The 26767-nt window shown below is 57.7% G+C and overlaps 1 protein-coding gene across 4 annotated transcripts in view; it reads right to left on the minus strand.

Moving 5' to 3' along the window:
- The window catches only part of AHRR (aryl hydrocarbon receptor repressor), a 73197-nt gene that overhangs the window by 38564 nt on the left and 7866 nt on the right, over positions 1 to 26767 (minus strand). Inside the window, exons 2-4 of one of the 4 annotated variants that reach the window (XM_033436664.2) lie at positions 25607 to 25679; positions 18262 to 18443; positions 2326 to 2417 (exon numbers count right to left, since the gene is read on the minus strand). In XM_033436664.2, the coding sequence (XP_033292555.1) occupies positions 2326 to 2417; positions 18262 to 18443; positions 25607 to 25668 (336 nt within the window). In that variant the 5' untranslated portion in view covers positions 25669 to 25679. Of the gene's footprint in view, positions 1 to 2325; positions 2418 to 2495; positions 2642 to 2835; positions 4672 to 18261; positions 18444 to 25606; positions 25680 to 26767 lie in introns of those variants that run through there. The other 3 variants (XM_033436671.2, XM_033436669.2, XM_033436670.2) reach the window with 3 other exon arrangements.

Raw genomic sequence — 26767 nt, forward strand, 5'->3', positions numbered from 1 at the left:
CCAGACACAGGACGCACCACCTCCCCTGGCCCTACCCCCCAGGAGCTTGTGGGGACCTGGGAGTCAGGCCTGCTCATCACATCTTGGGCTGCAGCCTCAGCCAGGACGCAGGGCGGCCGTCCACGTCCGGAGGCCCCAGGGAAGACTTAGTAGTCCAGGCTTCGAGGCACACGCACGAGCAGAAAGGCCCGAGGTGCCCCCGGCCCGCCCCACGCCCCCCGACCCCGAAGGCAGGAGAGCCTTGCAGTGCCACAGCTCTGTACCCACTGGAGAAGCAGGAAGAGTGTGGCCCTGGGCACAGAGGTGAGGACAGTGCCCTGGGCACTAACTGGGAGACCGGGCTGTGCGCATTGGCTTCTGTATTTATAGCTCAGAACAAAAGTTTAAAAAAGATTTTATGGCTAAGATGTCATTTTAATTTTGAACATGAATACGAAAAAGAGCAATGCCAGCTATCTTTTGCCAAGAATAGAATTCAAACTGGCAGGACATTTTTCAGCTCCATGATTACTAGCACTGACAGAAAAAAAAACAGTTGCAAAGGAAAAAGAACAATATTTAAGATTTGCTTCCTAAAAACCTGATGAATAATGAATATGGGAACACTTCCTCTACTGAAAGCACGACATCTCCAAAAGCACGCTGCTCTCAGGCCCACACTCTGCTCCCGACGGGCTCCAGGGGTGGGAGGCCCCGGGCTCCTCACACAGGAGACTCAGACGTGAACCCCGTTGCCTGCAAGAACTTCAGTCCTCGCCTGTTCTTATCTCTTTAGAAAGCAAAAGGTCCCTAAGCTCATAGATCCTCAAAGCACATCCACACCCCTCAGCAGGGGCCGAGAGCTTGGGGGGCCGTGGGGCGGGGCCGGAGGGGGCGCCATGGTCGGGCACATGGGAGAGCAGAGGGCTGGACGCAGTGCCCGCACGATGAGAAGGTGCAGCGTGAGGAGGGGCACCAGGGCGAGGGGTGTCCGAGGAGACATGGGCAGAACTGGAGGAACCGGTTGGCCACTGCTGACCACAGCCGGAGCCCGGCCACCAGTCCCGCCACCTGTCAGTCCATCCTCCCTTCCTGGTCGGCGTTTGATGCTTCTAGTAAAAGGCTGGAATAGCGTGCAGAGAGGTTGCCCGCCTCCGAGAGGCTGGGCTGAGGTGGGACAGAAAGGGCGTCTCGTGGGCTCCCTTCCTCGCGGCGGGTGCTGCTGGGCGGGAGGCGCTGTCGGGGCCACGGGGGAAGTGGGGTGCTGCGGGCGCTGCCGTGCTCACCCGTGTCTCCGTGGGCGGAGCGCAATGTGTTCCCTGTGAGAGGCGCTGGCCCCGGGGGGCCGGGACGTGAACGGGAGCTGACCGCTGTGATCAGTCCCGTCGTGCTGGCGAGGGCGCTGAGCCCAGAGCGACAGGTGCGGGAGGGGCTCGGCCGACGGAGCAGCCTGGGCTACAGAGCAGCGCCTGGAGGAAGCCGATGGGCTCCTGCCCGGCGGAACTTCTCCCAGTGTAAGCGGCACCCATCCTGAGCCACGTCTGCCCCTCATCGGGTCAACCTAACAGATGCACCGAATGTCGGGGTGCGGAGGGCATCGAGGACGCGCTGGCTTCCCCTGGGGGCAGAGCTGCCCACCCAGTGGGGCTCTAGGGCCCGAGGTGGACAGGCAGGGAGACACGTGGGCACGGCCAGCAAAGCACGGCTCCAGGGTCACCTCGGCGGCCGGTTGAGGGGCAGCCTGCCACGGGCTCCTCTCCCTCAGCACCCACACTGTCCTGTGGAGGGACGGCCTGCATCCCCCCAGCCCCTTGGAGGAGGGGCAGACCAGGGCCCGAGTCTCTCTAGCGGAGGCCGCGGCACCCTCGCTCTGTGATTTGATCCAACCCAGGAAGCTCCACCTCCTCTTTTCTTGTTTAAGAAACTGACCCACGAGCAACAGGGTCAGGAAAAGCAGTTCAGAACCAGCCGGCCGGATCTGTCTCAGGTGAGAAGCCCAGCCCGGGCGTGACGCCCAGCGTGTAGTACCAACAAGAGGGCAGCTGGCTCGCCCGCTAGACCTGGGACGTACAATGCACAGTCTTCCGTCCTCACTTTGAGGGGTAAAAAGCCCGCTCAATTTTTCATTAGGTTCTCCCGTTGACAAGTAAAACCAGAAAATGCAGAACAGAAAACGGTTTTCAGATTTGAAGCTCATGGGCCTCAGGTCACTGCCTGAGCTGCCCCCAGGGGTTCCTGGAGCCACACCCTGCAACCCTTCCTGAGGCTTAACTTCCCAGTGGCTGTAAGCGGTCACAACCGAGGCCCACGGGGACACGGCCGCACGTGACACGAGCGAGGGCTCACCTCCAGTAGCAGCCTTCCCTCCAGCACAGCAGACCCTCCACGCGGATCCCTGTCTTCTGGTGAGGGGGCACCGGCCGCCGGCTGCTGCAGGGCTGTTGGAGGAGAGCACAGTTAGTGATGGTTCCCTGACGTTTCTCCAACTTCCACCCACCCTCCACAGGCACGCTGACCTGTGGTCTCCTCGCTGCCCAGAAGACACCCAGGGCGGCGGGCGGGGCAGCTGGGTGGGAGCCGGGTGACATTCGGGGGACCGGGACTTCACAGCTAGGCCGCGTCTGAGGACCCTGCCCCACTCTGCTCCCCAGAAACTGCACTCCCCCCCTCCTGCAAACCCCTTAACCCCCCTCCCCATCTCAGGGACCCCCCCGGGGGTCCCCAAAGCTCCTCTCTCAAGACCCAAGCGCGGGCAGGTCCCCAAACTGGACACCACTGGTCTGGGTAACCAATCACCGGCAGGGACCCCCACGTGCCCCTCCCCCATCCCTCCCTCCTGGAGCCCCCGCCCCTCACCCAGAGCGGAGCAGACAATGCTCCCGGCAGGCGGGCGCCCCCTGCACGCTCACGCTGCTTCTCCCAACACCCCCTCTGGCCTCACATCCACTTGGGGTGAAAAGCTCAGACAGATGTGCAGGTCAGACAGACGTCATCCACATCCCAGCCCCTGGCGCTTGGTGGGGGACCCCCAACTCCGTGCTCAGCATCATCAGCACCTGGGAATTATGGGGGCCGCTGGGGGCTGCTGAGCGCACAGGCATTAAAGGGGGTCCCGGCCAGGAGCGGGCCTGGCGCTGGTGCCTCTGTGGAGGCCGGGAGGGCTGTGCCTACCATTTCCCTCATTCAGGGGAAATGTCAATGCCACCAAGGGCCCTGCAGGCGGTCCCTGTCTCGTCTGGTTTTGGAGTAAAATACAACCACAGCATGGGACTCCCCAGCATTTCTCCTTCAAAACCAGCAGGCTGTGCCGAACTTTCCCTCCAGGGCGCACCCGCTCCCCCAGGCGCTGGTCAGAAATGCAGGGTCCCAGGCCCCAGGACAGCAGGCCCCCGACGTGCTCTCCAGGTTGGGCCAGGACCACTGTGGACCGAGACCCCTCACACACACACACAGGCAGTGGCCAAGGTGGCCCTTCATTTACACCCCTGACGCCAAGCTCAGGGCATCCACAGGGGCAAAGTGCGCGATGCAGAGGCCCTCAGGGAGGCCCCTGGACGGTGGCCCTTGGTGGCCCTGCCATGGCCTTCAGTCTCCGCCGGCCTCTCGGTCCCTCCCTCTCTCAGAAGCTTCGCTTCATCGCCTTCCTCTCCTGCACTAGATAGAACAAGAAACGAACCCATTTCCTCGAGGGAAAGCAGGTGTGTTCTGGGAAACACGACAGGCACACCTGGGTGCCTGGACGGAGACGCAGACGCCGCCGTGTGTGCCTTAGACGCCCAGGCCTCCCTTCCCAACCGAAACCCGCCAGCAGCCAAGCTCCCCTCGAGGCTGCTGGTTCTCTAGGCAGTGAGACAGCTCTGAGCAGAGAAGCCAGAGGCGTTAACTAACGTTTAGTCCATCTTGAGCTCCACTCTGCTCAGGAAGCTGAGAGGTGAATGCGTGAAACTCATAGAGCTCGGATTAGTCAGACCCAGGAGGAGCCCACCGAGAGGCGCCATGTCCGCGCGGGAACCTTCTGGCGTCAGAATGCTCCGAGCCTCTGACAGAGGGTCACACAGACCCCGTGCTCTGCTCTCAGGGGCTGAGAAAGCTAAAGGAGGGAAACGCCGACCGGCGGGGGCCCGGGACCCACTCCCGCCCCACCCCTCCCCGCAGCCCCCTGCCAGCACAAGGCCACGTCTCCCAGCTGGGTGGGCAGAGCCCAAGCGGGCCTGGTTGGACGTGGGGTCACAGCGGCGGGGCTGGGGGGCAGGACCCCGCCTCGGTGCGCCCGGGGGACCGCCACAGCCCGGACCGCCAAGGCCTGCCCGCCACACACGCCGCTGCAGGGGCCGCCCCGGCTCCAGCCAGCTCCCCACCCCCGTGCGCGCTGGTCTGAGGGGAAGGGGACGCTGGGACGGGGCTTCCCTGCTCGCCGGGCCTGCGGACGCCGAGCCGGCTGTGCTGCCGCCCACGGCCGGAGGCTGGGGAGCCCCAGGCGGTGAGGTCACCGCGGCAGACGCGGTTCGCCGACCCCCGCCGGGACCCAGCCCCACTCGGCGGCGCGCAGACAGATGCGCTCCGTCGCCCACAGACGTGCAGGGGCCGCTGCCCGCACAGGGGCAGCCGCGGCGGGGGGTCCCCGTCTAACCTCCCTCCCCTCCCCCCACGCGGCTCCCCGGCCTCGCGTGCGCCCCCGCCGGGCACCCGCACTTCCCTCCTCCGCAGCCACATTCCGCGGGGCACGCCCGGCGGGGCCTCCTCGGGCTCCTGTCACGCGATGGGGCGTCAGCGCCGCGGTGACAGCCGCCTGGACCCCGGCCAGGGCCTCGCGTGCGAGCAGGGCCGCCAGCGCGCCCCACCCCCAGGCCTGTGGTGAGACTAGAAGAAACCGAATGTGATTCCGAGGCTGTCCCGGAGGCCCAGCCGGGGTGGGGGGCGCCTTCCCGAAAACTCCTCCGAGCCGACAGCCCCGGCCCCCAGGTCAGGAGCGCCCGGAAGCTGAGTCAGGGCAGCAAACTCCAGTGCGGGTGGGGGCCACGCCAGGCCCGCAGGCGGCGGGGGCCAGCCCTCTTCCGCGTGGGGGGCAGTCCGGAGGGGGGAGCCCGCGGCGCTGGGAGAGAGCCGCTGGGGGAAGAGCCCCGGGGCGGGGCGGCAGCTCCGCCGTCACCTGGCTCTGGTATTCGGCCCAGCGTCTGTCTCCAGGGTGCCGCTTCTCCTCTCCCTGCCACCACACGTCTCACCCGCGGGTCTGAGCGGGGCCCTGGAGGGGAGGCAGGGCTCTGGGCAGGGGCCTCCGCCGGCGGACCCCACCCAGCCATCGCCGGCGCCCTCTCCGCCCGGTCTCCTTCGGGACGAGGGGCGAGCCCGCCGCCACGCCTCGCCCCGCCTGCTCCTGGTCGCCCCTGGCAACAGGCCGGGGAGAAACGGCGGCAGGGAGCAGGTGTGTGGGGCGAGGGTCCACGGGGAGTTGGTGAACGCGTGCAGAGAAGGAGTCACTGTGGCCCCCTAGGCCCCGCGAGGAGGGACGTTTGGGGACGGGGTGGGGGAGCAGGGCCCCGAGGCCCGGAGCTCGAGGCGTCCCCTGCGGTCCAGCCAGGGGCGGAGGGGCCTGTCACGTCGAAGGGCCTCGTGCCCCTGGTGAGCCGCTGTCCCCAGAAAGGGGGCCAAGCCACGAGACGGGACCCTGGTGGCACCCGCGTCCCTTCGGCCCCACCCTGCGGGCAGCCGGCCCTCCTCCTGCCCAGCCTAGCCTGAGGGGCAGTGGCAGGTGAGGGCGGCCAAGAGCCCTGGTCCCACGGAAGCCGTCCTCCCGCAGGGCAGAGCCCGGGCGCCTCTGGTCTGTAGACAGAGCTCAGGGTCTCGAGGCAGACAGGAGGCCCAGCCAGGGCCGCCCCTTCCGGAGATGAACGGGCTCCCAGGGGCCCGCGCAGCCCAGCCTGGACCCGGTGCTCCGCCTGGAGCCCTGGCTCCCTCCCCCACTCAGGCCCGAGCTCAGCCGCACTTGAGGTTCTCACTGCCTGGTCCAGGCTGTCCACCAACTGGCTGTAGAACCAACCGGAACCAGCCTTCCTCTCACTTCCTCGATTTCTTGCATACCTGAAAAGGCTCATTTGCAACAGAGAGAACGTGAGGAATCGTGCTGGAGACAGTGGGCGTCCCTGTGAATATGCTGCACACACAGCCGTAGGGGGAGGGGGAGAATGGAACGGCCACTGCCCCACCGGACTGGGGCTGACTGCACCCCGCCGGCCCCACCCGGTACCCCGCTTCCTTCCGAGTCCTTCCCACAGAGGAGACGCAGGGCAGTTACCACCCTGGGCCGAGCCCTGGGCCACGGACACCCCGCCCCCACCAGCAGCTTCTCAGGGGTCCTGTGCCTGGGTCTGGCCCCTGAGGGGTGCCAAGTGCTCCCGGTGGAGGAGGAACCAGAAGACGCCCCATCTCTGCCCCTAGATGGTGCGTGATGCCCAGAAGCCACTGTGCTGCCAGCCAGCTCCTCAGGGGACGGGACAGGTGAGCCCAGATCGTGGGGCACGCTGAATTGGGGACGTGTAGGGCAGTCCAGGGATTGGGGTACAGGACTTCTGCCACCCAGGGTGATTGAGAGAGAAGCTGGGGACACCACGGGAAGATGGGCTGAACCCCCGATTCTGACCAGCTGCAGCTCCTGGAGTGGATAGGTCCACGTCCAAGCCCAGCCCCTGCTTTGAATGAACACATGCCTGGTAAAAATCATCTCAGCATCGAGGGAGCACCCTAGGCTCTGCACTGTGCTCTGCACAGCACACATGGCCTTGGCACCTGGGTCGTTTCCCCTCCAGCCCTGGTCCAGCAGCGCGCTGGGCCCCAGGCCCTCGAGTTCAGGGCTGACATCCACGCTTGTCCGCGTGTCCCAATGGCGGCAGCTGGCATGACCACGGCTCTGCCCGGCTCTCCCCAAAGCTGTGCCCAGAGGGCAGGGTGGAGGGAAACAGTGAGCTTGGAGCTCCTGGGACCCCAAGGAGCAGGCATGCCTCCCACTTCTGCCCACTTCCAGCCCAGACCCCCTCAAAGGCCTGCTTAGCAGAGGAGCTCGGGCTCAGAGCAGGGGTCCTGGGAGCCTCAGCGCTGCCGTAAGACGGGCGTGGGCTGTCGTGAGGATCCAGCAGGGACACACACCGGAGGAGCTCTGAGCAGGGCGGGGCAGCGGGTGCCCTGCAAATGCCGTGATGTTCCGCGTCCACATCTTGTTGCCGCCAACTCAGCGCCAACCTCCACAAGGCCTGTGGATGGATGCCTGTGTCCCCAGATTCCTGGCCCCCCAGGGTGATGGTGTTCGGAGGGGCCTTTGGGTCACAAGGGTGGAGCCCCACGAATGGGATTAGTGTCCTCGTAAGAGACCCCAGGGAGCTCCCTCACCCCTTCCGCCATGTGGGGACAACCCAGAAGCGGTTCTCACCAGAGCCCGACCATGGGGCACCTGACCTCGGACCTCAGGCCTCCAGGACTGTGAGAGGTAAAGGTCTGTGTATTTGTCACAGCAGCTGAGCCAGGTAGCCGGCGGGGCAAGTCCCTGGCGGCCGGCTGTCCCCTTCGTGCGGCTGAGAGCAGGTGCGGGGGCTGGGTGAGCAGGACCTTCTGGCGGGCTCCCCTGTCACCTCCTGTGGGGCCGGCACACCCTCTTGGGAGACAGAGGTCCAGGACGTGGGGGACCAGCCACCTTCACAGGCCGGGCTGCTAACCGGCTCCACTCACCACTGCCCCCACCGCCAGGCCCCACTCTGGGTGACCCTGGCGACAACTCTCGGGGCCCAGAGGCCACGTGAGTCCAGGGGTTGACAGGAACCCCGAAGAGCCCCAGCTCACCTCTCCCGACACCCGCTCTTCTCCGTGATGAGTGGGCGCGCATGGGGCTCCCGTGCAGTGCAGTGCACCTGCCGGGGGAGACCAGTGACCAGGCCTGGCGTCCGGGACGGGGCCAGATGGAGGGCGTGGAGCTCCCCACCCCGCTGCAATCCTGGCCTCAAATTAATGGACCACTTCAGTTTTCAGACATTCAAACTGTCCTCCCTTCGCTTTTCAAGAACTCAACGATAAACTCCTTGTTTTGCCTTTGGAAGATGCACGTGCATCACACAGGCTGGAAGAAAGCGCTGCAGCAGAGGACACTGCTTACTCTCAGTCTCCTTCTGGACAGGCTGTTTTCTGCACCTGGGCTGCCAAGAACGGACTTGCTCGCCGGGCTCTGTGCCCTCGCGTCCAGCTGTCCGCCCACCCAGCACGGGGAAGGTGGCGGCAAGCACGTGGGAGTAAAACAGCAGGCGCCAGAGGAGCTCTTATCTAACCACGGTGGGAGGCGGGCTGGGGAGGGGCACCAGCAGGTGGTACGGGCAGGGGTGCCCGTCCTTCCAAACCCCACGGTTAGGCTGCGGGAGAGGAGGGATTCCAACTGCCAGTCAAAGCCCCAAGTTCACTTAGGCGAGAAGAAACCTCAGGAGTGTGAATAAACGTGCTCATTTCACGCAGAGCCGTATTTAGAAAACAAGAGAGTCCACGCCAGGATTATACTGCATCAGCTTGTGGATTTTCCTATGGCCGGGTCACTCGCTTGCCCACAGTCATTCATGTCTCCAGCCCCCGCCTGGGGACACAGGCGAGCACTGAGCGTCCCAGTGTGGCTGGAGGAGGCCTCCAGAGGGGGTGACTCTGAGCAAAGCCTAGAGGAGAGAGACCAGCGAGCCGGGCTGTGAGGGGGCCGCAGGGGAGCCCCTCCCCGCCCTCGAGACACTTGTCCCCACAGGCTGCTCCCCACCTGCTCACCCAGTAATCTTAGCGTCCATTGACGCTTCTGGCCTGAATTATTCCTGCAATGGTTACCAACTGGGGATTTTATAATTCACCTCTTCTCTCTCCAGTCATCCATCTAGAATGGATGTACTGTTAGGAAGAACTTTCTCTTAGTATTTATTTATTCATTCACTTATTTATATCAGTGTGGATTTATGGAATCCCATTTTATTCGCTGGATTTTAATCCATCACCATCCTTATTCATCTTAACGCTGAAAACTGTCCCAGACCTGGCCAGGGAGGCCTTTAGGGTGGCTTGTGTCCCAGGGCAGGTCTCCTCACGCTCTGAGCATGGCCTGCTGTCCAGCACGGACATTCTAAGTTCATCTAGTCCTTTCTCTGCTCCAACTCTAGACGGAGGCCAGAAAGCCTCCTTTTAATGGTGAACCATGTCTGGAAACCGAGATCTGAATGTAAGTTGTAGCTCTCTGCTACTGGTGTGGCCCTTTCAGCAGACAGAGCTAGAACACACACACACACACACACACACACACGTGTGTGTGCATAATGTGAGTTCACACCGATACCTCCAGTTCCAATTCTACACCACAGGATTCAGTACAGAGTGGACTTATTTTTCCTTTAATATTTGATAGAAATTGCTTTAATTCTATCTGGGCCTAGATTTTCTCTGTGGGAAGATTTTAACCACGGATTCAAATGGTCATGTGACTATTCGGGTTTTCTATTTCTTCTTGAGTCAATTTTAGTAAGCTATATTTCTAGGCATTTATTATGTTTTCAAATTTATTGGCATAAATTTGTTCATGACAAAATTCAACCCATCTTTTAAATATCTGCAGCATCTATAATTGTGTTCCTTTTACATTCCTAATACTGTTTGCTATTTTTCCTGGATCAGTCTCACCAGATCTTCGCAGTTTTTTTCATTTTAAAGGAACTCTATTGTATGTTTCCTTTCTATTTCACTAATATCTTCCCCTTTATTATTTCCTTTCTTTGACTCTCCTTTTGTTTATTTTACTCTTCTTTATCAAAACTACAAAACTGAATGCTTAGCTCATTAATTTCAGCCCTCCTTCTTTTACACATAAACACTCAAGGTTATTTATTTCTAAGAATTACATTAACTGCATCCCACGCATTTTGATTTATAAATATTTTCTCAGTTCCATCATGCTTTCTTCTTTGATCTATTTTACTTATAAATACGTTTATTTCCAAATATATCAGGGTTTTCAAGTCTTCTTTTTTATGGATTTCCAGCTTAACTGCCTTAAGGGCTCACCATGCATTCTTCATGGTTTTGTCTTTTGAAATTTATTGTGACTTGCTTTATTGACCAATGTTTTCAATATATTTACAAGTTCCATTAGGTTTGAAAAGATGTGAGTTCTGAGTTTCAGAGTATAGTGTTATGTAATGTCCATGAGATTAACCCTTTTTGCATTGTTCAAATCTTCTATAATCATTACTGATTTTTGTTTATTTGCTCTGTTAAGTACTGAGAGAACTATCTAAAATCTTTCTCTCTGGTGATGAATTCATGTATTTTTCCTTGTAGTTCTATCAATATCTGTTTTATATTTTTGAGATTATGTTATTAAAGGCACACAAATTTAAAATAATTTTATTTGCTTGATGAAATAAAATGTTTAATCATTACTAAATGATTATTAAATTATACTCTCATGATCTCCAGTAGTGTTTTTCATCCACAAATCAATTTTTTGATATTAATATAACTTCATCAGATTTATTTCAGTTTCCAATATATCCTTTTCCATCCTTTTACTTTCACCCTTTCTGTGCCTTTTGTAAACAGATATAGTAAATCACTTTAATAATCCTTATCTGTTAGTTGGCATGTTTAGTCCATTTACATTTATTGTAACTAATGACACATTTGGAATTTTATGCTTTCTATTTGTTCCACTCCTTCACGTTTCTTTTTTCTCCCTTCTTGTCTTTTTTCTTTTGACTGTTTATATTTTCTCATTCCACTTTTCTCTCTCCATTAGTCTGAAAATTATACCTTTCTGTCATCTTGATGGTTATCCTGGAAATTTTATTATGAATTAGTTAATCAACCTCCAAAGTTAATTAATACAAGAACTGTTGAAATCTTTAACTCAAATCTCCTGCTCCAGATTTATATGCTACCACAGCTAGGAATTTATTTCTCTCTTTTTTTGTTCTTACAATACACCATTACTACTATTTTATACACCAGTGTTTGCTTTGATTGATACACATAGTCACCACCTTCTTATCCATTCCTTCTCGAAGCCCTAACCTTCCTTTCCTTCTGCATGAAGTGCATCCTTTAAATTTTTTTTTTTTTTTGGTGGTACGCGGGCCTCTCACTGTTGTGGCCTCTCCTGTTGCGGAGCACAGGCTCCGGACGCGCAGGCTCAGCGGCCATGGCTCACGGGCCCAGCCGCTCCGCAGCATGTGGGATCTTCCCGGACCGGGGCACGAAACCATGTCCCCTGCATCGGCAGGCAGACTCTCAACCACCGCGCCACCAGGGAAGCCCTCCTTTAAATTTTTTTTTAATACATTCTCATTGGGTTCTCAGCTGCACTTAGTTTTTGATCTCTTTGAGTATTCCTTAATTTCCTGCTGGCTGATCAATATATTTTTAAAGGTTTCAGATATTTTATCTTAAATTTTGGATGTTATCTGCAGGACGGCTGATTGGTGCCTTGCTGCTGAATCTGCTGGAAATGGAAGAGGCTCTATGTCTGGTGGCAGATCTTCTCCACTCGACTCTAAATTCTAGGAGGCGGGGACCATGGCAGCTGTTCTGTTTACTTGCATTATAACTAGTTTTTTGGGGGGTTTTTTTGGGGTTTTTTTTTTTGCGGTACGTGGGCCTCTCACTATTGTGGCCTCTCCCGTTGCGGAGCACGGGCTCCGGACGCGCAGGCTCAGTGGCCATGGCTCACGGGCCTAGCCACTCCGCAGCATGTGGGATCTTCCCAGACTGGGGCACGAACCCGTGTCCCCTGCATCGGCAGGCGGACTCTCAACCACTGCGCCACCAGAGAAGCCCTATAACTGGTTTTTAATGTGAAACTTTTAAGTCTGAATTTGGGCCAAGACCCCACAACTATACATATGCCAACTATACCTGGGTCCCAAAGTGAGATCCCAGGTGACCTCGGCAAGGCAGCAAAGATGTCAGAGGTGAGAGATGTTTGAAGCTGGGAGAAGGGCCTCGTTGGAGGGCTGTGCTGTTCATCCCACACCCCCACCTGCACCAGGAGATGGGTGGGGGCTCTCTCCTCGCCTGATGCCCAGTGAGAGGGGCTTCATGATGGCCCTGTGAGGGCCTGCCACATGCCTCCATGGGCTAGTGGGGCTGGGGTCTCTCTACACTCAAGAAATCCAAAGGAGGTTGGACTGAAAGTGAGAAGTACCACGTCCCCACCAGCAGGTCAAAGATGTACGTTTCCTGGGGAGCAGGTGGGGCCACAATGTCCAAGCACTGGCCTAGGGTGTCTCAGCTCCTCCCAGGAGGGTGCCTGGAGACATGAGAAGAGACTTCAGACCATCTGACACCCAGGCTAAGGAAGGAAACACAAAGAACCAGCTGGAGAGGATGGGTCGCCCATGTTGGCCACCGAGGCAAACAGACCCCCAGGTCCATGGTCCTCAGAAGCCAGGAAAACACCAAGACCACCCAGCTTGTGTGCCAGGGCAGTGCCGGTCAGGCAGGAGCTCTCCCAATCTTCAGCTCTTCTTCCCGCTGCTACTCCCACCTGGAAGGGCCGGAAACCATGGCTCCCAGTGAGGCAGGACCTCAGGGAGGAGCAGCTGACCTCACCGCCAGGCGCCCCCACCCCTGCCTGCTGCAGCCTCTGTGCAGGCGGGGAGAAGGCCCACACTTGAAATACTTTTAGAGATTTAACTGTTTGGACTGAAAGGCACTAAACGACCCAGAAGGGACCAGGAGAGTCTGGGGCCACCCCCAGTCCATCCAGGGGCAGCGAGAGGAAATTCAAAGCTGTTTGCTGTGTCCTGGGGCGGGGGTGGGGGGCACGTGGTACCAGGAGAAAGTGAACGAATGAGTGAATGAACCAGCCCCTCCGCTGGGCCAGACTCACCTTTCAGAGGTAATTAAGAGATGAAGGGGGAAATAAAACCAGCACAAAACGATCCAGGGTGAACTTTCTGCAGGATGGCTCTGCAGGGGCCTGCCTGGGGTCTAGGGTAAGAGGCAGGTGTGCACACAGCAGGGCCAGCTCCCTCCCCTGAAGGCCCTGACACAACCCAGGACAAGTGTATCTGCTGGAAATGCCCCGGGGAGGCTGTCTTCCAGAAAGTGTCAGTGATAGAGGGAAGGGGGCTCTGGCAGCTGAAGGGCTGGAAAGTAAACGCAGTGACGACCCAAATCCACTCCCTGGCGGGAAGGAATCCACCAAACACTCCACGTGAAGAGAGAAAAATCAGGTCCCAAACCTCCCTCCCCATCACATCATCACAGTGCCTCGGCCACTTTGACAAAACCCCACGCTCAGCGGAGCCTTACTTCCTCACAGCTCTGAGGCCAGGAGCCCAAGCTCAGCTTCCAGCGAGGGCTCTTCTGCTTACAGACGGCCACCTCCTCACTCTGTCCCATGAGGCCTCGGCCGCAGGGGACAGGGGAGGAGAGGGCCCTCTGGTGCCTCCTCTTATGCGGACAGTAACCCTCTGGGATCAGGGCCCCACCTCGTGACCACTTCCTACCCTAATGACCTCCTCTGAGGCCCCATCTCAACATATGCCTTTGTGGGGGACGCAGACATTCTGTCCATGGCAGGGCTCATCAGGGGAGGATAGCTCTTCAGTGAAAGCTGAAAACCGGCACAATTTAGCTCAATAGTTGCATACGCTTCCCTCCTGGGTTACAGGATTGCTAAGTCTCAAGGAGCATTTCACCTCTGACCTGCTAAGGAGCACTGCATCCTGTGTGGGGTCCCGGACACATCTCATGACGTGAGGGCTTCTGGACCTCCGCACTGGGTGGGGGTGAAGCAGACCCGCCCAGCCCAGGTGAGCCAGGGGCCAGGATCGACCCCATCACAGAGGGTGCAAGTGGACAGAGGCCCAGATCCAGGCCAGGGTGCGCAGTGAAGGGGGGCGGCAGCCTTTCAGCGTGGAAATCTCCAGATTTTCATGGGAAGCTGGAATCGTGCTCTTCCTGCCCTTCTTGCCTGCTGAGACTGTCCCCTCCCTCTGTTGATCCCCCCGACAGTCCTGCCTGCAGGCCACGCGACAGGCCTGGGTGAACCGCAGGCCCTTGGTCATCTCCACGCTGGTCCCCACTCTGGGCGCTTGAACCCCAGACCCGGCAAGTCTCCCAGCTGGGCTGACACAGCAGTGCAGACCGCTGCTGGGACCTCACATCCTGGGCCACATGTCCTGGAAGGAACCCATCTCTGGCCCCCCTCAGCGTCCTTCATGCTCTCCACTCACCCACCCTCCCTCCCTTTTCTTTTATCGAGCCCCAATCTCCCCTCTTTCGAACGGTGAAATCCGCAAGAATGGAAAATCCCTCTCTGTGGCACAAGCAGACGGTTTGGAACTTAGACGCGCCAGCCCTCAGTCTAGGCAAAAAACAAGCAAATTAATGAAGTAAGCCCGCTGCCTCTTAAAAATTCAAGAAGGCCGGCACCGACACACATTACGAGCACACTTTCAGGGCATTACTGCCCTTGGAGGTTGGAACTTTCCGGTTCACGTCCTTCCTGAAGGTGACTTTTTATGGAAGCTTTAATGAAATTAGTTTATCCGTTTCTGAGTCAGGAAGCACAGATTAAGATCCAATTTTTATAGCTTGACATTTTCTAACTATGCAGAGGAAATGAATTCAAGAAAATATTTAGAATTTCCCCTAAAATGTACAGCTTGAGGGGCATTACAAACTCGAGAATCCTTGGGAGAAAGGTGTGATGGAGAAACCAAGTTCATGAGTTCACCCCACTGTGACCGGCAGGGCTGCCCACCTGCAGCTCGAGGGCTCAGCAGACCTGACAGGCATCCCCCTGCCTCAGGGGAGGGGGTGGGATCGGCCGTAATGTGGGAAAAGCACTCTGCTCCTGGTCAAGAAGAACCATGGGTTCAGGTGGACACCTGGACAGATGCCTGAACTCCTGGAAACAGCAAAACTGAAGCCTTTCCAAGACCACCAACCCTGGCGTGGCTGGGCACAGCTGGACCTGAGGAAGTGACCAGAGAGGAAGAGACAAGTCCCTACTAATGTCCCACATGCAGCTGGATGCTTCTGGGGGAGGAAGGTGAACAGAAGCCCCACCTGGGCAGCTCCAGAGCTGGCCTAAGCTGTCCAACAGGTCACTGTGCAAGCCCAGGGCATGCGGAACCCCAGGCACAGGGATGGAGACCCCAGCATGGAGATGGGAGACCCTGTATGGAGATGGAGACCCGGCGTGGAGATGGAGACCCAGGCACGGTGATGGGGACCCCAGAATAGGAATGGGGCCCCCAGTATGGGAAATAGAGACCCCAGTAGGGAGCTGGGAAACCCAGTTTGGATATGGAGACCCCAGCATGGGGATGGAGACCCTTGCATGGGGAGACCTGACATCAGGAGCCAGGGTCTGATAGTTTCCAAAGGCTGGGCTGTGAGTCCCCAGCGCTTCCCGGGCTGTCCCAGAGACCTCCTGTCATCCCTTCACGGAACTCTCTCCGCTTCATGAGCACAGCCCTCAGTACCCCAGCCTGGGCGCTGCAATCTCTACTTTTCCGATTTCAGAGGTGTTGGCTCCTGAAGAGATGGAATTCCCGCTGCTCCTTCAACGTTTTCCAAAGCCGGCTCCCTGGGCCCCACAGGCTGCTCCATGCCGACCACACGTTTTAGACTGTGTGTGTTTGCATGTCCTGCACTTATTTGGAAGCCAGCGATGCTTCAGCAGTCACCTGAGCAACCTGCACCAGCGACCTGGCAGCACCGGCAGGGCCTGGGTTCCAGGATGAGGACCCTGGACTCCACCCCAAGACCACAGCAGTGCTGAAATGACTGTCTCTGCTGTTTTACACATTTGAGTTTTTCCTACCTAAAAAATTGATGCATTTCAGTAAGACTTTGGAAACCTGGAAAGTAAAACAAAACTCCTGTAACCGCGTCTCAGAGATAAATGCTGCTAACGATTCTGTGTGTCAGTTCCAGTGGGGGCTCGGGCGGGGTCTGCGGATGTCCCCACTGCAGGGCTTCCTTTGGCAAGGTGCAGGGCCCTCCCCATTGTCCCCACAGCAGGGCCCCTGTAGGACAGAGACCCTCCCCCGGAGGGACACAAGGAGGGCCTGAGAGGCCTGAAGGCCTGACCCCAAGTCAGAAAGCTGGTCACAGCCCCTGGTCTCCTTGAAGCCCCCGAGGACACGGCGTCCAGCAGTGAGCCCACTGCTGACCTGGAATTACGTGCCCTGGACCCCACTCGGGAGGTGCCACTGGCCGGTAGTATTGATTTCTAATTTTAAAGTAGTATAATTCAAAGCCACTTTAGGGGCTGTCGCTTTCAACTTCCACTCGGAACAGACGAGCTGGGAAGAGCGGCTGCCCACCTCGCGCAAAGCACCACACAGTCTGCGAACTTCCCCGTTTTCCCGAGCCCATCGGAGAGCCAAGTCCCGGGGCAACGGTAACCCGAAATCCAGGGGAAATACAGGCGCTCTCGGGGAGGGACAGGACACCGTGGGAACGAGAAGGGCTCAGAAAAAATTCAGGCCCGGTCCTGAATGTGGGCCAGTGGGATATGCAGGACCCCTGGAGGCTGCAGAGGTTGGGAGACGGGGTCTGCAGGGGCCTTGCAGCTGCCCACAGGGAAAAGGGGGCCGGCAGGGGGAGGGCGCCAAGCCCCAGCACTGCGGGCCTGATGAGGTCCCAGTGCCACTGGGGGAGGAAGAGAAAACCCCTCTGCCCCGGGGAGGGGGCCCACACCACAGCTGGGGAGGCTGGGGTGCCGAGGAGGCCCCACCCCAGAAGCAGGAATGCAGCAGCAAGGGTCCCTTAGACGGCTCCTTGAGGGGGCTGCCTCTGTGTGGCCTACAGATCACACCCACCCCCTCGCCTCCTCCTGGAAGCCCACCAGCCTGCACAACCCTCCTGGTGACCCCCCGCATTCCTCCCCCCGTGGCACCCACCATTCTCTGTCGTCTTCCAAACCTACTTTTCCAGAAATGTTTCATGAGCTTGGGCCTCCAGCCATGGGGGGTCTGGGTGACGGACACCCAGTAAAAGAGCACGAGTTACTAGGGGGACGGACCTGGGCTGAGCACTGGGTGAACCCCAGGCCAGGCTGTCAAAGCTCAGCCCACGAACCTGTGGGGGGATGGACACAGGCAGGTGTCACAGGGAGCAGGGACCAAGCCCGGCTGTGCAGACACAGAGCCCTGTGAACTGGGCCCTCCCCGGGGGGCAGAACGGCTTTCCACGAGGGACAGCTTGACACACTCAGGTCTGCACTACCAATGAGGGCCCAGGCCCCAGCACAGAGCAGGACACAGCTGAGGGGCCCGGGGTCCCGCGGAGTCAGACCCCTGTGCAGAGCTCTCACACAGAGGGTGCTCTCAGAGGCCAGCAGCGGCAGGAGGGTCTAGGCTTCCTGCTCCGTGAGAGGAAGTGAAGGCCAAGGGGGGCCCTTTGGAGGGGCTGGTTGGCGCTGGCCCAGCTGGAGAGCACAGCGGGTAGAGCTGCTGGCGGTCCCTGGAGGGTCAGGGTGGAAGGCAGGCTGAGTTCTTAGGAAAGCTGCCCTCCCTCTCCCGGGGCCGAGAAAGCCAGCAAGGCGCAGAGGCTGTCACACCTCAGACACGTCGGAGTCACATGGCCTCCCGGGCCCAGCAGCAGGGCCGGGCAGCGGCACGGGCCCGGGTGCCCGTGGTTGCAGGGCTGCAGCCTCACCAGCTGGCCACGCTCACCACACCCCAAGGTGGGTTTTGGCCGCGGGAGGCTGTCCCAACGCCTTGAGACAGAGCATGAACTCAGCAGTCTGCCGCAGTCCCTACCACCGGCTACTGTCCACGCCTGCCCACCTTCAACACTTATCCTACCTGCTCCCAAAGACATATAACAAATTCATGATTGTGTAAGAAGCTCAGACGTAACTGAGGGGTGATGGCAGCAGTCCCACGTCTGAAGCAGAGTGGTGACAACCACGTTTCTTCCTCAGGAGCTCAGCCAGGCCACATGCAGAGTAAGGCTTGGCCTGGGGCACCGGATGTGGGCAAGTACCCAGAGCTACTGCAAGGGTCCAACACACCAGGCACCCCCGTGCAGAGAGGCGCCCGGTGCCTGGCCGGAGCTCCCAGCATCCCCAGGGCCCTGGGGCAGGTGAGGCCAAGCAGGGCGAGGTCTGGCCCCAGCCCCTTCCCCCAGGGCCACTCGTGTGGGTCTGCATTCAGCGCTCCGCCTCTAAATGGTTCCCCAGGCTGAGAGGCGCCAACTGGTCGATCCCAGCAAAGCCGGGTGGGACCCAGGTGAGGTCCAGGTGGGCACAGGTGAGAGTCCTACCTTGGAAGAAGCTCTTCACCCGGAGGTAACTGACGCTGAGGCGCAGGACCGAAAGCTTGTCCAGCTTAGAGATGATGTCGGGGGGCAGTGGCAGCAGGCCGGCTAGGCGGTCCAGCTCGGCGTTGAGGCGATCCCGGTGTCTCTTGGAAGGGTTCGACTTCTCGGCGCCCACGGCGGGCCTCCTGTGGGGAAAGATCACTATCAGACTGGGAGGCCCAGGCTGAAAGCCGTCCCAGGCGGTGACCTCTGGAGGAGCCATCAGCTTCTAAATGCAGCCGCCAGACGGAAACGCGCCCATCCCCGAAGATGCGTGAACTAAACCGTGGGCCACGCCAACCGTGCCACTGGCCCACAGTAGTGGGAGGAAGCACAGAGAGACACAGAGCGGGCAGCAGGAGAGCTGTGTGACCCCAGCACGCTTCCTGGCCTCTCTGTGCTAACTCCCCCGACGCGGCAGAAGGACACCGGCTCTGGCCGCACCGCTCACCTCTCTCGGTGTTCCTCTAGGGCCCTCAGTCCAGGTGTAAGCGGCCCCTCCGGGCCTCAGTTTCCCACTACACAGCAGGGCTGAAAGGTTCTGAGGCGAAGATGATGGAGGCGGCCCAGGCACCGCAGCGCTGTCCCGCCTGCCCCTCCGAGGCCCCGAAGTGCGGTGGCCGGGGCCCCGCCACAGGCCTGCCCGCCCCCCACAGAGGGAGCGGCCCCTGCCCAGGCTTCCCCGCCCACCGCGACCCCGCTCCTGGGCCCTCTCAACCCCGGGACGACGGTGCCCTCCCCCGCCCCGCCCCCACCTTCCTAGAAAGCAAAGCCAGGACGGCTGGGGAGGGGCCGCTGCCCCGGGCCTGCCCCTCCCTGCTGCTCTTAGGGGCTCGGGACTCTTTTGTCCGGAAGTTCCTATTCCTCTACCGTGTGTTCACTCGTACGAACGTGGAAAGCTGCCTTACGCCATCCTTTCTGTCAGAAGCCCGGGGCTCACCCCCAACCCATGCTGTCGGCGCCGAGGCCACACAAAACCTCACAAGAGCTGCAGCTCCAACCCCAGAAGCGGCTTCTTTCTTTTAATGGAGATGCAAGTCACATAACATAAAGCTGTTTTAAAGTTTTGGCATTTACTACATTCACAGTGCTGTCAACCTCTATCACGCTCCAAAACACTTCTTCACCCCCAAGTCACCCCCCGCCCGCGCCACTAAGCAGTTTCTCTCATCTTCCCCGCCTCTCAGCCCCCGGCGGCCACAATCGCTTTCTGTCTCCCCAGGTCTGCCCGTTCTAGACACTGTGTGTAAATGGAATCAGACTTTGTGCGCCTGGCCTCCGTCACTGGCCGTCGGGCGTCAAGGTTCGCCCACGGCACAGCCCGGGTGGAGCTCCACTCCTTTTCACGCTGTGTTCCACGGCCTGGATGGATGCTTACCTGTTCACCAGTCCACGGGCGCTTGCCTCGCTCCCACTTTACGGGTATTGTAAACCCTGCAGCCATAAACTTCGAGTCCACGTTTCTGCTTGAACACGTGCTTTTGCTTCTCTTGGGTATACGCCTAAGAGCGGAGCAACCAGCTTAACCTGGTGGTTCTAGGTTTAACCTTGAGAGGAGCTGCCAGACTGTCCTCCACAGAGGCTGTGCCCCGTCACGCCCCCCAGCCACACTCCACAGCCTCGCCAGCACTTGTTATTTTCCTTTTTTAAAATAAGAGCCATTCTCGTAGGTGTAAAGCAGTATCTCATTGTGGTTTGATTGGCATTTCCTTAATGACCAGTAAAGTCAAGCGTCTTTTCACGTGTTTGTCGGCTATCTCTTTATCTTCTTTGGAGAAATGTCTAATCAAGTCCTTTGCCCATTTTCAAATTGGGGTGTTTGCTTTTCTGTTCTTGAGTTGTAGGAAATCTTTATATATTCAGGATCCTAGATCCTTAACAGACATACAATTTGCAATTATTTTCTCCCATTCTCTGGTTATCTTGCCACTTTTTGCTGTTTCTTTTTTATTTTTTTCCCCTCAGTGAGGCACCTACACCAACATTACTCATGCTACTAGCCAAAATTTAAAGGGTCAGGAGGCCTGGGGAGACTGAACAGACCCCGTGTGGAATGGCCCACCCAGGAGTGAAAGACACTCGAAGCCGCCCCAGAAAACAAGGTAGCACTGAGGGCAGGTGTGGGGGCCAGAGAAGGGGAGAGGGTGGCCCGGCTCAAATCTCACCTCCGGGTAGACCTGTGGGGAGCAGTCGCCCCTCCCAGCCCACGTGTGCCTGGGATGGGACGAGCCGTGACTGTCCCCAGCCCGCACCCCCGAGGGACAACTAGGGGGACACTCGCAACTGAAGAAACAGGCGCTGGAAAAGCTCTAGTCCTTCCAGCTTTCTCACACCACCTGGCTGCCCCTCCACGCAGCCCCCCCTCCAGCTCCAGGCACCAGAGCAGAACCTCCCCGCCCCCGCCAGGTGGGTGAGAGGGGCCACGTGGAGGGAAATGCTCCCCTGAGCTGGCCTCTGGCTCAAGCCCAGGGCCACAGGGAGGAAGCTCCAACTCCCCAGGGTGGAGACGCGGCAGGAGTGAGGGGACAAGGACCGGCAGCACGGGAGGCGCCTGGCCACTAGCTGGCAGGAGGGTTACAACGGGAGCCAAAACACAGAACACCTGGGACCAGCCCAACAGAAGACATTCCAGACGCCTAAACGGAGACTATAAAATAGCGCTGAGAGAAACTTAAAGAGACATAAATAAACAGAAAGACACACCATGCACAGGACTGTAAGACTCAGTACTGTTAAGACTGTGTCACTCCCCCAAACTGATCCGTGGACTCAATGGAGCCTCAACTGAAATTCCAGCAGGACCTTTTACAGAAATGACAAGGAGTCTAGACTTCACATGGACATGCAGAGGACAGAGAATAGCCAATTAGAGGGCAAAGTTGGAGGACTTGCCTGACTGACTATAAGCCTCTCTGAAGCTGCAATGTTCCCAATGGTTTGGTATTAGAGAAACGATGGAAACATAGATCAATGGAACAGAATAGAGAGCTGAGAAACAGACTCGCATATTTTTGGTCAATTCATTTGACACAGATACTGAGGCAATTCAATAGGGAAAGAAAGTCTTTTCAATAAATGTGCTAATCAACTGGACATCCATGAAAACAAGTAAACATCAGCCCTTACCTCACACAATACCTGAAATTAGCTCAAAATAGATCACAGACCTAAGTCTAAAACGTACCATGAAAGTTTACAAGAAAATACGCGAGAAAATCTTTGAGACCTCAGAGTAGTCCTGGGACTCTTAGGACACACACCAAAAAAAAAAAAAACTTGTGAAAGAAAAAAATGATAAATTGATCTTTTTCAAAAATTTTTAATTGTCTTTGAAAATCACCATTAAGAAAATGAAAAGGGGAGGCATAGATTGGTTAAAAATATTCACAAAAAGACCCTGTATCCAGAATATGTAAAGAAGTTTTACAATTCAACAAGAAGACAAACAGCCCAATAAGAAGATAGGCAAATTATTTAGAAAACTCTTCACCAAAGAAGCTGTATGGACGGCAAATAAGCACATGAAAGGATATCAACACCATTAGCCACTAGGGAAACACAAATTAAAGCCATGGTGAGCTACCACCACAACCCATCAGAGTGGCTGAAACCAAGACTGACACCCCAGGCACCGCTGAGAAAGTAGAGGAATCACACGCTCAGCGGCCAGGAATGTAAACGGTGCAGCTGCTTTGGAAAATGGTCTGGTGGTTTCTCAAAAAGTCAAACCCTCCTCTGCTGTATATGTGACCCACAATCCCACTCCTAGGTGTTTACCCAAGAGAAATGAAAACGTTACATCCAAAGACCCGTACGTAAACATTCACAGCAGCTTTATTCGTGATACCCCAACCTGGGAACCACCCAAATGTCCACCTGAGATGAACAAACACACGTGGTTCCTCCACACGACGGGCACCACTCAGCGTAGGAAGGACACACCCGGCACACAAACCACAGAGGAACCGACATCATCTTGACAAGGGAGAGAAGCCCCACAAGGTGTAGGACCCCATTTATAGAAAATTCCAGGAAATGCAAACCAGCCTACTGGACAAGAGTGCAGGCAAGGTCGCCTGGGACGAGGCTACCGGAGGAGTGACCAGGGCACAAGGAACCTTCGGACGTGACGGGAGTGTCTGTGACCTTGGCTTCGGCAATGTTTCTCGGGTGATTACACATCTCAGAACCAATCAGACTGTGCACTGTAAGGACGCGCAGCTCTGCGTGCTCAGTCACAGCCCAATCAAGACCAAACATGCAAACGAGGGGGAGCCCCGCTGCTCACACACCTCCGAGCTAAAGGTGCCGATCCGCGGTGCAGGGACCCGCCGCTGCGGTCACGCCCCAGCCCTGCTTCCCTCCAGCGCAGGTCCAGCCCTGAGGGCCTGGCAGGGGGCAGGTTCTACCCTGGGGTTCTAGCAGGTTCCACCTCCCGGTTCAGGCATCACAGGCTCACGGCTTTCACGGGCTATCCACGGAGGATGGGGCCAGACCACGGTCCACAGCCCTCGGCGAGGCGAGGGGGCAGTACTGCAGCTGGCCCATGGGGCTCACACCCCAGGAGGGGCCGTGGGCCCGGGCACCTGCACATGTGCACACCGCCGGCAGCTCCTCTGGCCTTTGCGATACACAGATGCTGGCACTCGGACAAGCCAGCATGGCCACGTCCCCCAGAGGGTCCTCAGGCACAGCCAGGGGAGTGCGTTCAAGTTACTCCACTGTCTTTCACTGCCCCTCAAATCACAAGTCTAAGTGCCCAGTGCCATTACAAATCGGTGAGGAAAACACTGATTATCGAATAGAAGTATTAGGAACAACCAATGGCCACAGGGGAAAAGAGAGAGATTCAGACCCCACACCTTACACCAGGAAAAATTCCAAGTGCTCAAAATTTAAATATATATATTAAGGAATCCAAGAAATTTAGAAGAAATCCTGGGAAAATTCTCATAAACTTGAAGCAGGGGAGATCTTTCCAGTTGTGACACAAAGTAAAAGATGAATAAATTCAACTCCATACAAATTAAATGCTTTCTGCGCTGCAAAGAACAGCACAAGTAAATAAAAACTGGGGAAAGGTATGTGAAATGCATTTAAGAATGAGTCTCCCCAGTGCACAGCAAGCCCTTACAAATCAAGAAGCAAAAACATAAACAGGGCTTCCCTCGTGGCGCAGTGGTTGACAGTCCGCCTGCCGATGCAGGGGACATGGATTCGTGCCCCGGCCCGGGAAGATCCCACATGCCGCGGAGCGGCTGGGCCCGTGAGCCATGGCCGCTGAGCCTGCGCGTCTGGAGCCTGTGCTCCGCAACGGGAGAGGCCACAACAGTGAGAGGCCCGCGTACCGCAAAAAAAAAACAACAAAAAAAACAAAAAACCATAAACAATACAATAGAAAAATTATCAAAAGTTGTCAACACAGACAGTTCACAGAAAAAGAAATACAGTGGCTGCTACGCCTCACGTATGAGAAGGACACGCAAATTCACCAAAGTCTGAGGCACACCGTGTGCCCGGCAGGGCACGCCTCCAGTGCTGGCCAGTTTGGCGACACCTATGAAATCACAAATGCCACACTCTTGGCCTGGGCAATCCCACCTGCAAGAATGCATATGCCTGTTGGGTCTGGCCTTGATTTACCTGCTGCTGTCCACAGATCCTGGCAGAAGGCGTGAGCCTCCACGGTCAAGGACAGGAAACTCACTGCTCACAGCATGGCAGGCAGCGCGAGCCTCTATGCATCACTGAGCCCGTCTGTGAGGGTGACGCAGAAGGGGCCAGGCAGGGGCTGCGGGCGCAGGGTTTGTCAAAGCCGAGCAATCCACCACTTTCACAGTAAACAGTTAACAAGCCCGCTCGGGCCCGCGAGGGAACGGCCAGCACACAGCCACGGCGGTGGCTCTCCGACGACGAGCACGAGTCCAATGCCAGGCACGAAGGCTCTCAGCACAGCGGCGCCTGTAAGCCAGTCGGAACGGACGCTGGTGGAGGGCTGGTGACGACACATCACGGCACGCCCCGCACAGCTGAACAAGGAATCCATGAGGAGCAATGTCGAAGGTGCACGGCCGTGGCCCCTTGTGCACAGAGGCAGGGAGCTCCTGTGCTGCACACCGTGCTTGCTGATTTGTGCGTTACTGCTCCCAGCCCCCCAGATCCCGGTGTACACAGCCCCCCAGATCCCGGTGTGCACAGCCCCCCAGATCCCGGTGTGCACAGCCCCCCAGATCCCAGTGTACACAGCTGCCTCTCCAGGTACTTCTTTCCTTATTTAAGGTGACAAATGTTCTCACCAGAACAAATGAGCTCAGGACATAGGCCCCCCGCATCACCTCCTTCTAGTGCATAGCTCTGCCCCCCACACCCGCCCCCTCTCACCTGCAGACCAGGCTGAACACTTCCCCCAGCACCCTGGCTCCATCCCAAGGCCCACAGTGGCCACACAAGTGCCTCAGGTGACAACCAGTTTCCAAAGTCCAGCCTCACCAGCCTTTGACACCCATCCTTGGGACTGGAGGTGCCTGCATTCCTGTCGACCTCTCATGGGGTCCTGCAGCCCCTGGGGGCCCGGAGGGTGGCCTGGGTCCCAGAAACCCAGATCCCCACATAGACACTACTGCAGGTGCACACACACACACACACACACCCCGACAGGGCTGTGTTACCCACATAAAGCTACATCACACATTCACACATCTGTATTACACACACAGAGGCTCACACACACAGCCCCAGCCACAGTGGACACACCGCAGGACCTGTCCCAGGACGGACGCAGCCCTGGGCTCTAGGAGCCACTCTCTGCAGACCAGTTCCATGACTGCAGGCCACCCGCTTCATGGCCCCGAGCCCCACTGGCCAGCCACGGGCAGGTGGGGGATGTGAGCGTGGTGCTGTGTCCCGGGGCCGTGCCTGGGGTTCCCTGCCCCCACCCCACTCCGCGTCCCGGACGCCCCAGGCCGAGCCCCAGCCTCCTTTCGCTTGGGGTGAAGCCCAGAGGCACTGTGGTGCACGCAGCCAAGGACGAGGACGGGTCTTACCAGGGCGGGGGAGGGGCGCCCTGGGCCAGACTTCAGCGTCCAGTCGGGGCTGGGAAGGCGGCCCAGGGTCCCACCTGCGCTCCCGAGCACCAAGAGTGTCCCCTGCCCGGCCCCCGCTGGTCCTGCGGGTCCCCGCACCCTCAGTAAGGCTTGACCGAAACCTCGCCTCACTCACTTTGTTTCTAAAATGCACTTTTTTCAATGAACACACAAAAGCCTCCCCTCCATCGGTAGCAGTCAGCAAAACCAGAAGACAGATACTTTACTGTTTCTGAACGGGCTTCCTTCTTTTCCTCCCGGCATACAGGCACTCCCCCGGCGGAATCATCGTCTTGGGCCCTAAGGAAAAAGGGGCATCAAGTTGGTCACACTGAAGAGACCCCAGTGCCCCCATACCCCCCAAACCACCGAGGCGGCGAGAGCAGCAGCGGAGGCCCGGCGCGCTGTCCTCCCCCAGCGCTGGCTGAGCGAGATGCCCGAGGGCATGTCCGGCACGGGGGTGGGGTGCGGGGGTGAACCGTCCCCTCCTCAGCCCAAGGTTGAAGCCGGCTCATGACGTCTCCCATTCGATGGGCCGCCAGCCGCCAGCCTAGCCACAGGACGCAGTCCTGTCACCACACTCGTGAGACAGCCCTGTGCCGGGAAAGCTGCCGGCAGGTAAACACCCTGAGGCGTCAGAAAACAGGAGCACTCCGCAGTGGGCACCGAGGACCGTGCGCTGGGTCAGGGTGCGGGCAGGCAGGCTATCCCAGTGCCGCCTGCGGCCACGCTGCCCCTCCCACTCCTCCCCTACGGCCTGTATTTCTAGGCACACAGGCTTCCTCTCTTCTACTAAAATCTCTCTCCACTCCACAGTGCTGGGCTTCCACTTTGGCCACTAACTCACGGCCGCACTGAGCCCAGCTGGCCATGCCTGCTGGCCTCCACCAGCAGTGTGGACACTGCAGTCGGTGTCTGTGCCCTGAGGCTGGTCAGCTCGCCCATCACCTCAGGGAGTGCATCAGAATCTTGATTTTCCCGTGCAGTGAGGATGTCTGAGCCGTCACAAACATCCTGCAGACCGGTGACCCCTCCACACCAGGCTCTGGGCCAGCTGACCCAGAGAGGAGGTTAGGAGCCCTCCCCTGGCCTCAAGTGTGTACTACCTGGAAGAGGAAGCAGAGTCAAACACACGACTTCCACCCTGTCCAGAAAGTGCAGCGAAAATACTGGAAACATGTCCTGGATCCACTTTAAGTCTAAGAAACACACTTTGACTACTGACATAAGTAGGTAAAGTAAATGGATCATAAAAGATACACTAATCAAAAGTACAGCTGGAGTAGCTGTGTGAGTACCAGACAGAGCAGACTTCAGACAAAGGAATATTACCAGGGGCAAAGCGGGATGTTATAAAAGAATAAAGGCGCCAGTTTCCCAAGAAGACG

Source organism: Orcinus orca, chromosome 3, assembly GCF_937001465.1.
Source record: "Orcinus orca chromosome 3, mOrcOrc1.1, whole genome shotgun sequence".
NCBI classification, from domain to species: Eukaryota; Metazoa; Chordata; class Mammalia; order Artiodactyla; family Delphinidae; genus Orcinus; species Orcinus orca.